Genomic DNA, 13549 nt, shown 5'->3' with positions numbered 1-13549 from the left:
TTAGCAGTGCCTCAGAGCTCTGCTCATAGGGATGCTGAGGAAAATCAAGGCAAAAGTGAGGACAAGACATTCTCCAATTTCAGCTCAGGTACCTGTGGCTCTGCACTGCATGGGACTAAGATCCTGCTGGATTTAAAACTCTCCTACCACAGAACATGTACGTGTACAATGGAACTCTTGTTTGTTATGTAAGCTACTGTAAGATAAATTCAGTTTTTTAGAACAAAGAAGTAAGGGCAAATAGCATGATCATTTTTACCACTGTATTCCTCACCTGAGATTTAGCTCTGTCTTTTGTTTGGTTCAACTTCTTACTGGAGTGGCCTGTTAAAGAAATCCTTAGTACTAATCTTCCCAAATTCCATTCTGACACTGCCCCATTTAAATTTCGTGGACCATGTACAGTACCTTCATCCATCCTCCTACACAGTACTAGGGGGCTGCCTCATATCCACTACACCTTAGAATTACCACAGGGTTTTCTCAATTACACCAGCACAGAACATCTTTCAGCTGCTGCAGGACACAGTAGCATGAACACGGAGCTGTATCTCCTCGTAACAGTCATTCCACCTTCATTCATTTATTTAAATGACTGTATAGTAAATAGAGAGATAAAAGTACTATGCCAAGAAAACAATGTTTAACACGTTTCTGTGGATTGGTTAACTCATTTTTTGAGTATCACTGGAGCTGAAGGGCTCTGGCTGCCTAGAGGGAATTGAGCTTTCCACTGCAAGTCAATGACATGTCTAGGCAGAAGGCAAATCACCTCCAGCAGAAGGCAGCAACTCAACCAATGAACTTGCATCACTGCAGCTGGAGCTGGTACTCTGTGTAGCTGCACTTTTGTTTATAGCTTTTTGTCTTGATTATTTTTAACAAATGTTTTGCTTCTGTTTTCTGTTACTCTATGTTAATCCTTGTTATTATGGAATGGGATCTGACCACTTACCTACTTGGGTGGCTCGCTACCAGTGACAAGGCTACAGTCAGGACACCACACTCAGGAACCAAGTTTTGGGTGTCGTCAGGGCAAAGTGAGCTCTGGCCAGCAGTACTCTATGGCTCTCTCAGAAAGTTATTTATAGCAGGTCCTTTGTTTCTCATTGAGAATTAGATCACTAAATCCATAGCCAAAACCAAAAGGAGCAAAGTCTATCAAAGATGAACAGAGATCATTTGCATAAAAGGTGGATCCCTAACATAGAATGCTTCCGGGCTGGAAACAAGTCAGCTTACATGAGAACCTATGCAGACTACGACAACGGCTAACACAGCATCAGGCCACACAGTGGTATTAATTCATCCACATAAATTGACACTTTGCTGCAGGAGGACAGAATGAATGGAATGAATGTGTTATTGTGCAGGTTACTGAAACAGTCCCTGGTCAACTGGACGGCAGATAATGGCCTTGCTACTACATGGGTTACCTCTGCTGGAAGGTCCGGAGTACATGCTGCTGTCACTGCAGTCACTGTGCTGATAACAATGCATCTTGTCTCTGGCAATCTGGGAGCTGATAGCTTTGGTTTTAGCAATATTATTCTATAAATGCTTTCAGAATACATAAAAAGACCAAAGCGAAGATCCTCAAGCTTTGTTTTCGTGCATGATTCCATGAATAGGTTACACAGCTTTGTATATGGATTGGTAGCACTGCCTTGGACAACCCATTGGTAAAGAAGGCTTGAACAACTTAAAGAATGTACTCAGAGCTGTGGAGTGAGTCAGTGGAAGACTGGAGTCAAACACAATTGCCCAAATACCCCGGTCTGTGTGAAGGATAGCTGTTGCTACTTGGGCTCAAAACATTTCCATAGCTTTGGATGAGGTTTTTATTTGTGCTGACACAGAAAGATCAGACGTGTTCTTACAGTGAGTGGTGGGGAAAATGTATGCAATTCTTTTGTGCTGCCAGAATTAGCACCACTATCAAGCTGTGCAAAAGGTGCATTTTCTTTTCTCTCTGTGCTGTAACAGTGACTTAGTACTTTTGTCCACTACCTACTGGCAGCATAGGAGCTGCTGCCAAGGAGCACAGCACAGCTGTGCATGCACAATCTCAGCCTTAGCTGCCTGTGTGGCAGCGCAAATGCACTGGCAAATGCAACTGACCACTGTCCAAATGTACATGCACTGCATTCTCATTTTCACTGCTGATAAATTGTGTACCATTTTCCCTTACATTTTAGAAGGAAAATGGAATAATTATGTAGGTTTTTTTGAAAGTAATACCTCCTATTTATTTCCATAAAAACTACAACAGCTACAAAGAGCACAATAACAATATTTGATAGATCAAATTCTCTGCTACAAAACACTCTTTTTCAGCACAGTTACCACCATTAATTACGCAACTTCACCAGCCATTAACAAGAGCCTACATGCCACGCCTGTAAAAATCTGCACTAGCAGAGGGAACCCACAGCTTCTTAGTCTTTCACCACCCATCAGCTCACTGTGCTCACACCCACTGTTTGGTCTCCAGAAACACTCAGCAAACATAAAGGAATGAATGTCATGGGTGCCATTTTTTTTCAGAAAATGGAATTCAATTCCACCCCTTTGCTTCATCTGCACTTCAACATCAGACACCATGCTGTCACACTGCCCCTCTGCTGCCATCTGTCACACGGCAGCAAAATGTAATGGAACATTGGTGGGAAGGTTCAACTTCTACTGCCATATCACCACCATCTGCCTCTGAAGCTGTGGGCCAGCATTATAAAATAGGAGGCATTACTTTCAGAGCAGCCTTTATAGAATGAGAAATTAGATAAAATAACACCTTTTTCTGTCACTATAATGTAATTTGTAATAAGGAAGGTTGAGCCTTCTTCCACTCAACTACCTTGGAGACTCACCTCAGAATCTGTATTTAAATCATTACCGATAGATTTCTCAAAGGATAAAAAATACTACAGAGATAAGAACTGAAAATAACAGAATCTAATTATTAAAAACTAAGAAACTCCAAGTTCTGATCTGACAATCACAACAGAGTAAAAGACAGCAAAGACAAAAAGTACAAATGTGTGGGAGATCAAACACATGGGAAATATACTGAACATACGTGAAATAAAACTGCTTCAGAATCCTTTTACAAAAGAAATAGGTGAGAGTTTTGATGGAAAAAAAAAGGGGGGGGGGGATCAGATCATCTTTTATTAATCAGGCTTCATTCAGTATTCCCTGTCTTTTTCAATGTGATAACTTTAAAACTCAGTTAAACCTGTTGTTTGTTTACATAAATATTGACTCTCAGGTAATGTGCACACCTACTTTCTTTATTACAAATTCAAGAGAAAACAACGTAAGATGGCAGTATTCTTTTTTTTCTCTCTTTCCCAAGAAAACAACTATCTTTGATTAACCTTCCAGCACAGAAAGAGTTCAGTCATTTTCTATTCTCATTAAAAAAGACAGGCTGCCATTTTTCCTGTACTGAAATCACAGAAAAGTCCGAAAGACCCTTGTCTAGATGAATTAAAGAAACCTGATTTGTCCTTCATTACAGGCCTTAATTCCAGGAGCTGGCTATTGTTTGACATTTCTGGTTATTTTAATCAATCTCCCTTTGAAAGGCTCAAACTGTTCATTAAACTTCATCAGATGACTCACCGTTTTGTTCCGTGAGTCAAAATCAGGAACACAATAGTTGTCATTTCACATAAGGCTATACACTCATGTAATAGAGTCTTGTTCTGGCGGCAATTAGTACCTGATGCTTATGGAGTTTAAATGCTGTCTCAACTCATGCATGGCCCGACTCCCAGATTGCTGAATAGGAGATTTTTTTTTTAATTCTACAACAGATTTTCAATCACATCTTAAATGCACCCATACGACTCTACCACACATTTGGGATCAGATAAACTTTTTAGACTACAGCGAGCTCAAGTCTAAGCACATACTGGAATGCTGATGGAAAAATGTATGAGTGAAGAAGAGTCACCTTACAGAGAAGGAATTATTTAAAGCAGAGTCTTGGCATGTGTCAGCTAATTTCACATTGTCTTTTGAAGTAGCTAAAGAACATCAAGAGATCCTAAACAAATTAACTGCTTAATGGGGAAAATCTTACTGAATACCACTAGGAGAATTTTACATCCAATATTCCAATGTCTACTGAAGGGTCAACTGTTTTGTGGTGTCCACATGCAATATGCAATGTGTTTCCATGAAGGCGAAACGCAATTTCTGCTTTATTTATATCCTGTGATAATACTATGGGTCACTTGAATTTTGAATTCAATCTATAAAGCTCTCCTAGAACCTTGGTGATTTGGCCTTTTTAATGAAAATCCATACCTGGCTCTCTTTTGGAAAGAATAGCGGAACAGATGACACACCTAGAGACCCACTCTCTTCGCTGGATGAGTCTAAAAAGTACCAATTACCAGCTGGGTCTCTAATCTACAAGCTCTGCAGCTCTCCATGTGTGCTACATTGCCACTCCAGTTGATACTGAAGAAGAAGGGCAGCATTTCTAATGGTGAAAGCTGCTGCAGCAAATGAGGATTACCATTTTCTTTCTCTTCTATTACCAAATGAATGTCTCTATCACATCAATAAGCCCATCACCAGATCCTCAACTGCAAGGTCACTTGTCTTTATTAAATGGTGATTAAGAGAGGACACTTCTGACTTGTGCAGTAATTAACATTTGCATTACACAAGATGCTATTCCAAATCAGTCTGTAGCTATAGGGAACATACAAGAGCACTGCAGACCTCAATTTCCTGCCTGTAAAATGGAACCATTCCTTTTAAATTGTTTTTTAGGGAAAGAGGCTGTGAGACTGTGGGTGGTATGATCCCAAAGCCATGACTGCACTTAACTAACCAGAGATTTCCTCTCCAATATTTATTTAGTGATCCTGTATGCTAACAACATCATCTTGTGTTTAAAATACGCCAAAGTCTCAAATACAAACATCCGAGGACAGTGTTTTCAAAGTCACACACTATGTGTTATCATCTTGAGCAGAGTTAAGATTCAGAAAACAATCACTCACCGTCTTGATGGTTACCTGAATCAGCTGGAGACTTGCTCCGGCGCATAGGGGCTGGACTCTTTGCTGAGCTCTTCTGAGGGGTGGGAGATGACTTACTACCTGTGGCAGCTGCAGGGCTCCCTTTCATCACCCGGCACTCTAAGGAAAGAGACAGTAACCGTGGTTATGTCCCTACCTACTCTCACAGCCTATGGACACTAGCTGTGAAACACGCATGGGTGGCTTAGTGGCTTTCTGTTTCCAAAGAACTGTAGAAAACTTCAACGCTAAGGGGAAAACTGGCATTTCCATATTGTCTTCAGGGTAGAAATGAGACATTTTAGGGACAAGGAAAAAAGAAGGGTTTTGCTCCTCTAGAGGAGGCACTGAGACTGTACATTAAAATCAGGATTCTGTCCCTGTCAGGGAATATCTTTGTACCTGTGTCCTACCAAGGGTTTTCTGCCTTACTGAAAATGGTCAGCATTTAGTGAGGAAAGAACAGGCCAAAAACCAGTTAATCTGAAAAACTCTCCCATGATGATCTAGTAGTAGGAACAATGAGCACTGTTTATGCAGGTGCATAAAGCCAGCAAACAGCTCATAGCATGACTTAAAGATAAGTGGTCCATGGGACCCATGACCTAGGAGGCTTTCAACCCTTTCATGCTCTTTCTGTGTTTTCATCAAGCTGCCCTTTACAGATGTGGAAAGCAAAGACAACAAAATGGTTTTACAAAATACACCCTCTGTTCTGGTTAGTTTACATAAACAAACGCAGTAGATTCATGTGCTTAAATGCATGAGCAGATGAGAGCCCCAACTGTGTTTTGTTAAAAAAATAAACCAGACAGGAGGAGGGGAAAATGTAAACATGATCTACAGTGTTGTGCAGAGGGGAACTGAAATGCTAACAAATCTGTATGTGTTCCAGGATTTCAGGCATGTCAGGTCTTCAAAACCAGGCTTTATTTACATTGAGAACTGATAGAAAAAGCACTTTGCCTTCTCAAAGTTAACTCATCTCAGTTAAGAAGTTGGCAATAAAAAAGGAATTCCCTCTCTGTCAAATTCTAACTGGTCTCATCTGCTATAACCAATTGTCCTCACATGAAAATACAGGTCTTTTTTAAAGATGTGAATTAGATGCTCCACATACAGGCAGGTTTTTATAGAAAAGCTCAGCCCTGCATGCATGGGCTGCACTGAGAATCCCCTTGACTGGCTTTCTTAATGGGAATTAACTGAAGCAGAATATAGTGGATGGATACATAATTGGTCAATTGAAAACAAGTTGTCTGACCTAAATGTATGTGTTGTTTTATTTATATATTAGAATATATATGAAAATGTAATTGCCCTAAACCTTTTCCCCAGGCTTTCCTTATTCTCAGACAGTCAAGAGTCGGTCTCTTCTTCCAGATGGGATGATTCCCTGTGCTCCAGGGATGTTGCATGGTAATAATTAAACCCATATTAAATTTATTCTTTCTCCTACTAAATAGATTCAGGAAACTGTAAATTAGGGATAGAAATTGTTTCGTTTTGTTTTCCTAAGGTACTTGGTTTCTCATAGATGATGCCACAGAAGGTCTTGTAGGGCTTCAGAAAAGAAATATCCCCAATTTTTTTTATCTCCTTTGTTCTAAATAATGATGTTTGATGAGGCACTCTGATAGCCACTTCTAAGAGCGTGCGAATAACTGCTCCTGGTGTTAATCAGCCTAACCAGACATGGGGGACAATCATCTTCAGGCACTACAGAAATAATATTTTTCAAGGCTTTTATATGTAGCTGTTTCACAAAAACAATGTAACATTTGGATCAGCAATGTCTGCGCACCAGATTCGGGTTTCTCAGAAACCAAGAGTTTAAAGCAGTGTGTTACGTCAGTATTTAACCATCTGAATTGTTCCCTAAAATATAAACCTAAAAAAAAAGAAAATATTTTGTTGCCTTTTTTTCAAGAGCTTATTCAAATGTATTTCCCCCCCCCCCCCCCCCCCCGCAAAGGATAATTCCTTGCAGAGAAGCTCAGCTTTGCGTTTACCAGCACAGAAATGCTGACTCTGATGAATTTTTCCAGCTCAGCCATCAGCAAGTGTCAGCACACCAAAGGCAATTACTGAGCATTTGTATGCCTTGCAACAAGGTAATAAATGTGGACATCTGATTGTGCTGACGTCAGTATAAGCAGGCCTCTTAGCATTGTGGGGTGTGACATTTCAGTGTGCCGATGCTGAAACCAGCCAGCATGAATGAGACAGAGCAGCAACATCTGGAAGGTGCTTAGCAACAGGGATTATAGGGCAGAAGCTGTGGTGGGCAGTCAGAAAGAAAAAGATGACATAATCCTCTCATGGTATTTCTCTTTTTGTTTCCTGATGTCCTGCCAGAGTGAACATAATAGCCAGCAATTCAAGTACATGTCATCCCAACAGGCAAGAGAAAGTATCCATGACAGAAGAGATTTTAATAAGTGACATTCATCCACAAGACCTCAGGTTCTCTTTGCAGCATCTGATTCATAACAAGGAAGGATGATGGGTGGACAATGGGAAAATGCTGCTGGCTAATAGCCCCTCATCTGGTTCTTGGGGAGTGCAGGGTACCCCCACTCTCCGGAAAATACAACAGAGAGCTCAGTACCTGCCCAGCAGCAAGCTTGGCTTATTTTTGTTAGAGAAACCCAAGCTGGAAAAAAGCAGTAGAAACCAGGAGTGCAGGCAGAGAGCTGAGCTTCTCATGAAGTTGTTCTGCTAGGATTACACGCAATTTGTTTTATATGTGGAACTCCCTGGGGAGCTGACTCAACTGCAGACTGTTAAAATAAAATATGAAGCTCACATTACAGATTGCTTCACCAGCCTGATGCAGGCTTTATTCTCTGTCTGCAAAGTTTCAGCTGACCCCTGGAAACTTTGAAATACCCAAGACCACCAAACGGGTTCATCTGGAGTACGCAGGTCAGAAGTACCAGCATCAAATAAATTCAGCCTTGCTAAGGAGTCATAAAAAATGCAGTGTTTGAAGTTTAGAGGCTGTTTTGCCTCCTGGTTTACAGCAAAAGTTCTCTTAAGTCTTCAACACTGAGCCAGTCTGCAGCATACAAGATAGCATGTAGTTTCTGTTCCTTACACAGTATACCTAAAAGCTTTTGTAAGTCATGTTTGGAAGCCATATTTTCTTCCAGTTTAAATGGTCACAGCTGCATTCGTTTACTCCTGCTGCACTTGCTGGCACCAGCAGACAGCCTGTGCTGTTGGTATATACAGCTGACAGGTAGGGTAACTCCCTGTAGGAGTATAACTCTGTATATTCTGTGAAATTTTGTGGTTTAATTGATCAAAGAGACTCATATTGTTACAGATCTGTGGTTGGTCATTTGTCCCCAAAATAGGGACAAATGACGGTGCTGTCCAAGTCCTACCTAACAAATATTGCCCTCCTTTTTTAATTAGCAGAAGAAAGTAATAGAGGGAATGATTTTTTCTTCTTAACTGTGCTTGGTCCCATTTTTAATACTGACACGTGTACATAAGGACAAGAGTGACAAACTGTGTGTATTTGTGTTCCAAGTAGAAAAATAGGGATTAGTCTTCTACTGTTTAGTTCTCAAAAATGTTTCATTCTGATTGGAACTTGTAAAAGTTTCAAGGATATATAATACCAGATTTTGTAATTAATGTAAAATTGGTGGTAGAGTGGAGGAGTCCATCTGTTTTGAAATGGGCTATCCCAGTCAGTGTTTGCCCAATTACAGTATCCACTGACTGTACTTCGTGTCACAAAAGGATGCTGAATTCTATGTACTGAGTCTTAAAGAAAATAACAAAAGCATGCAGCACTTTTACCTATTACAAGCAAATGAATGGAAGTCAAATAAGAACAGATTGAAGAACAGTGTGTGTTCAACATTACCGCTTTCATCCAGAGAAAAGTCATCCTGTGCATAGCGGAATTTTTCGGGACCACAGGCAATAAACACATCATCATCCCCAAAGAAATCGTGGAGACAGGTCACCTATAGAGAGAGCAAAGTCATTCATTTTATTTTTAATTGGCAACGTTCTGACATGGCTCAGTTTAAATTTAAACAGGAAGGCACTGCCTCTCTGCTGCTCCCCAGTTCCATACTGACATGGCCCTGCTTCCTGCAAGTCAAGCAGAGCAGTGTAATTAAGAAGAAGAAGAAAAAAGAAAAGAAAAAAAATGCAACTACCCTGCAAAATCCAATGAAGTATGGAATTCCCAGTCCTTTCAGGAGCTGACAGGCTATGTTAGCCATCCTAATGAATGACAAAGGCATTCCTGAGCTAGTTCTAAAATAATAAGCAGGGTGCCCCCACGCTGGGTTGGTAAGCACGGCTGTCACACCACTGCCCATGCTGATGAGTATTTCAGTACCAACAGAGCCTAGAAACTCAAGGACTGCTAAGAAGAGTGGCTGGGCACAGCATGTTCCTACAGAAGGTGTCTCCAAGACCATTAGCAGGTAATCCTGGTCTAGTGGTTGGCGACCCTGCCCATGGCAGAGGGGTTGAAACTAGGTGATCTTTGAGGTCCTTTTCAACCCAGGCCATTCTATGATTCTATGAATCCTTTTGGACCTGCAGAGCTGGACAGGAAACCTTAATCCCACCTTCCTTCCTTCCCTTCCCATGTCCCTCCAGCACTTGTGCAGCAAATTGGCTTGAAAAACTGGGAACGCTGATGTTTGCACCAGCAAGGACAGCACTGCTGGTGGCCATTCAACATTCAACATTTTTTAGGTGCTACATTGTGAATAATGACATATTCTGATATTTACACAGTTACAGTCATGGCAATTTGCACAGTTACCAGTGAAATAATGAATGCAATTACACAACAGCAGCAGGATAACTGTGCTAAGGGTAATTCCACTGGAACCAGTGGTAATTACACATTAACTCATGATAATGCTATTGTGGTATCTCCAGTACCTAAAGTTAATTCAAGTCATCTCAGTGCAAGGACATGTGGAGAATGTGCACATCATTGCCCTTCAGGGAGAGCCTTAAACACCCAGATTTGTCATCAGTATATTGCAGAAAATTAATCAGACTCCAGGCAAGCTGACAGGTGCTCTTTTGAGGCAAAAGAAGACGATGCTTTTCCATCTTCACAGAATGCTCTGAAAACTTTCATGAAGCACAAAGTAGCTGTTAGTTTTAAGAGGGAAAAAACACTTTGGAAAGTCCAACATCAAAACTTTTGTGTTCCAGACGCAAGTGTTCAATACAGAAACAGCCTCCACAGGCTCATGGGACACCAAAGTGCCGGTACACAACTGACTGCCTACAGTTTAGCCCAAGGTCCTGGCATCCCAGCCACCTACTGATTAAGTACTGTGTCAGGAGGAGAAAAATGAGCTAGAATGCAAGCATGGGACATCTCCAGCATCAGCCCACTGACAGCACAGCTGTGCACTGGGTGAGCCCAGAAGCACAGGTCTGCACCTGCTGGAAATAAGTAAACAAAACAAAACAAAACAAAAATGCAGCTTTTTCACAGGACCACTGCAACTGACAGCAGTACTGGTACCAACATTTATAATAGAGGTCTCAGATTGGTGAGGTCCAGTGTTTTGCCATGTCTGGCCACTGCGGTCTTCACAGAGGCCATATGCATCGCAATGAATGGAGAGAGCCCTGGAGACAGCAGTGGAGAAACTTACTGTAGACAGAGCTGAATTTCCATATCTACTGATCTGTTGGAGCTGGATTGTGAAAAGTTAATTTCAAGCTCTAATAAATAAAATATACAGAAGGCTTTTGGCTATCCTAAGAGGGCTCAGTATTTCACACTGGTTAATATAATGCATAATTAAAGCACTGACTAAGAGTGCCAGCTCTGTTTACAATGCCAAACATTAGTGAAAAGCCTCCTTTTCACATCTGCAAGACTTTCAAAATGGAGCAAGATGAAATCTGCAATGGCATTGATCAAAGACAGAATTTTCTTTACAAACTCAGTGAACTGCAATTTCTATTTGCCTGAAATTAGGATGAAAATAGTTAACACATCACTTATTGAGAATTCCCCCACAGAATGATGACATTTCAAACGAGCACTTGGTATTACAGTCCTCCCTGAGGGTGCGTGCCACTGATTCATTTGCAAATAATTGGGTTTGGCTCAATACCCACATTCCCGTCTGAATTCTAAGTACTATACGTATGCCACAGAAAAGACTCGTGGTTTGCTTAGCTCACTCTTCAGTATGGAAACTGCTGTGCAAAGCTAGATCACAGCATAAGGGTTCAAAAAATCCACAGCCTTTTAGATGAAATCAGAAAGAGCCCAGAGGAGATTTCACTCTCTCCAGGTCACAAGTCAGAGGGTATACTTTGTCCTTGAACTGCCCGTTACCACAAGCAAAAAGAAAATCCAGGCAACCAAGGAGGCCTTCAGATGAAGTGTCTAAGCGTGACAGATGCACAAGGACAAATATGATTACATGTCAAGCAGAGATATTTGCAATTCACCCTCTTGCATTCTTGCCCCTTCAGGTAGTAGATTAATATGTATGTTTTATAATTGCGAACAACTGGCTGGCTGAGCACTGGAGGCTGATAGATAGAACTGCAGAACCCATTTGTTGTGCTCCTAATATTAAGGAAACAATAACTTCTGTATTTGTTTTATCCTTTCCCTTTTGTTTCCTGTTGTAAGGAAAGATGGACAAAATCTAACCCTTTTCTCATCAAACAATGGAAAACATTGAAAATTCAGAAAATAACTTCTCTTCATGCAATTCTAAGTTAGGCACATTGCTTCTGTTCACTGTACATAGCATTTCCTATTTACCCTTTGTTTATTAAAGTTAAATCCTTGATCATTACTGTATGTCCCTGAAGCATATCCCATATGCATCACTGTCTATATAAAGTTGCTAGAATAAACTTGCTTTGTGAAAGCATGCGACTTAAGTGCTGGATCTTACTGCTCCCGAGCCAGCCTGCCTAAATGTGGGCAAAAGAAGGAAAACACCAGGAGAGCAGCCCCAGATATACACATCTCTGCAGGGCATGGAGCCGGGAAGAGGGACTGTGAGCTGCTCTGCTGGGACAGCTGCTTGGAAACCTTATCAGCCAGTGTGGAACACACCAGGGGTGTCCTTGTCCAGCAGTACTGAGCCTCTACCTTGCATTAACTGGCTCAGGGGGTTTTCATGACTCCAGAATAACCTTAAGAATCTTCTGATCTCTACTCTTTGAAAGCCTTTTTTCTCACTTTTTCTCAGGAAGAAGAAATTAAAAAAAAGAATACTACAAGCCTCTCCCCAGGCACTGTAGACTATTTTAAAAGTACATGTTCTGCTTTAGCTTACCCTAATCAACTGCTCTAATTATATCCAATAATTAGTCTGGAACACCATGAAAACCCTGGAAAAAAAATTACCCCAATGGGCAACCTGAAAATCATTGTTTTAAATGCTTCCTTTTGCTGTGAGCTATCAACTCATTAAAGTGCAGGGCAGAAAAATGATAGCACTCTGCTAGTGCACAGACCTGTGCTGCTACCTGAAAATGGTGGCTGTGTTTATGGTTCTTGTCATGCACAATTTGCAATGGCACTGGCATCCATGAAATTGGTAAGATGTTGTCTTTTTGAATCTGCCAATTTCATTATTAATTTTACCTATAATGGAAAATTAAACCTGTGTATATAATTAGAGAGAATAAATAACATTGGTTTACAAGCCTTTGTTTAAAGAAAGATAATATTTAATTTGAAATTCAAGACTGAAATGATAATATTGACATAGAAAGGATCGCATTGCATGAAATGTTTTCTCTCCATTTCCTGCAGCTTAAGCAATGCCAATAAAGGGAGTTAGATCTTCACACTCCAGTAGATGAGGCACAGATTTATTTCTTACAAAGTAATTCTTTCAAATAGATTTGCTGCTAACATTTTTCTTTGTGTCAAGTTTTAGTGTTTTTTTAACTTTACAGTATATATTAGGGAAGACACAGAAGTCGGTAGAGATTAAGAAATTCAAGAGAGCACAAGAACATTCACAATTCCTCAGGTTTTCTTTAAATGTGGTTTCTTCCCTCGTTAAATGAAATCCTTCTCTGAGTATATTAGAAAAACCTTCCCTGAGAGAACAATGTGGTTAGGATTTCCAGGAGGGGATCTCCACAGTGACTCTCCGTTAGTGTCTGCTGCAGCCATCTTAATTGCGGAAAGGAAAGATGTGACCTTTGGGGCGATGCTGAGCCTTCTAGTTCATCTCATAGAACAAACCATTTCACAAAATGGAGCTAGCTGTGAGCTCACGGCTCGCTGAAATGTCTTCGATACTATAGATATTCTGAGTTCGCCTGGAAAGGGAGCAGTCAATATGCAGGGTATGGGTGTGCAGCTGTGAACAACCAGCTATTCCTCCCATCCTCCATGAGGCAGCAGGAGTATTTCAAAATTCTAATTCAGTAATAAATGAAATAACTGAAAAGAATTACAGATCAAAAGACTGAAGACTTAGTCTATGTCACCTAGCAGTGCAGAAGCTCCT

General features: G+C 40.7%; 1 protein-coding gene across 4 annotated transcripts in view; it reads right to left on the bottom strand.

Annotated features, from left to right (window-relative positions):
* DCX (doublecortin) overlaps positions 1-13549 on the bottom strand; it is an 82942-nt gene that overhangs the window by 19698 nt on the left and 49695 nt on the right. For 2 of the 4 annotated variants that reach the window (XM_040698671.2, NM_001397446.1), the window contains exons 4-5: positions 8926-9028; positions 5025-5162 (exon numbers count right to left, since the gene is read on the bottom strand). In XM_040698671.2, the coding sequence (XP_040554605.1) occupies positions 5025-5162; positions 8926-9028 (241 nt within the window). The remainder of the gene's footprint in view (positions 1-5024; positions 5163-8925; positions 9029-13549) is intronic. The other 2 variants (NM_204335.4, NM_001305674.3) reach the window with 1 other exon arrangement.

The sequence above is a fragment of the Gallus gallus genome, chromosome 4 (assembly GCF_016699485.2).
Source record: "Gallus gallus isolate bGalGal1 chromosome 4, bGalGal1.mat.broiler.GRCg7b, whole genome shotgun sequence".
NCBI classification, from domain to species: Eukaryota; Metazoa; Chordata; class Aves; order Galliformes; family Phasianidae; genus Gallus; species Gallus gallus.
The sequence above is the reverse complement of the archived record's forward strand: the minus strand, read 5'-3'. Positions and strand labels throughout refer to the sequence as shown.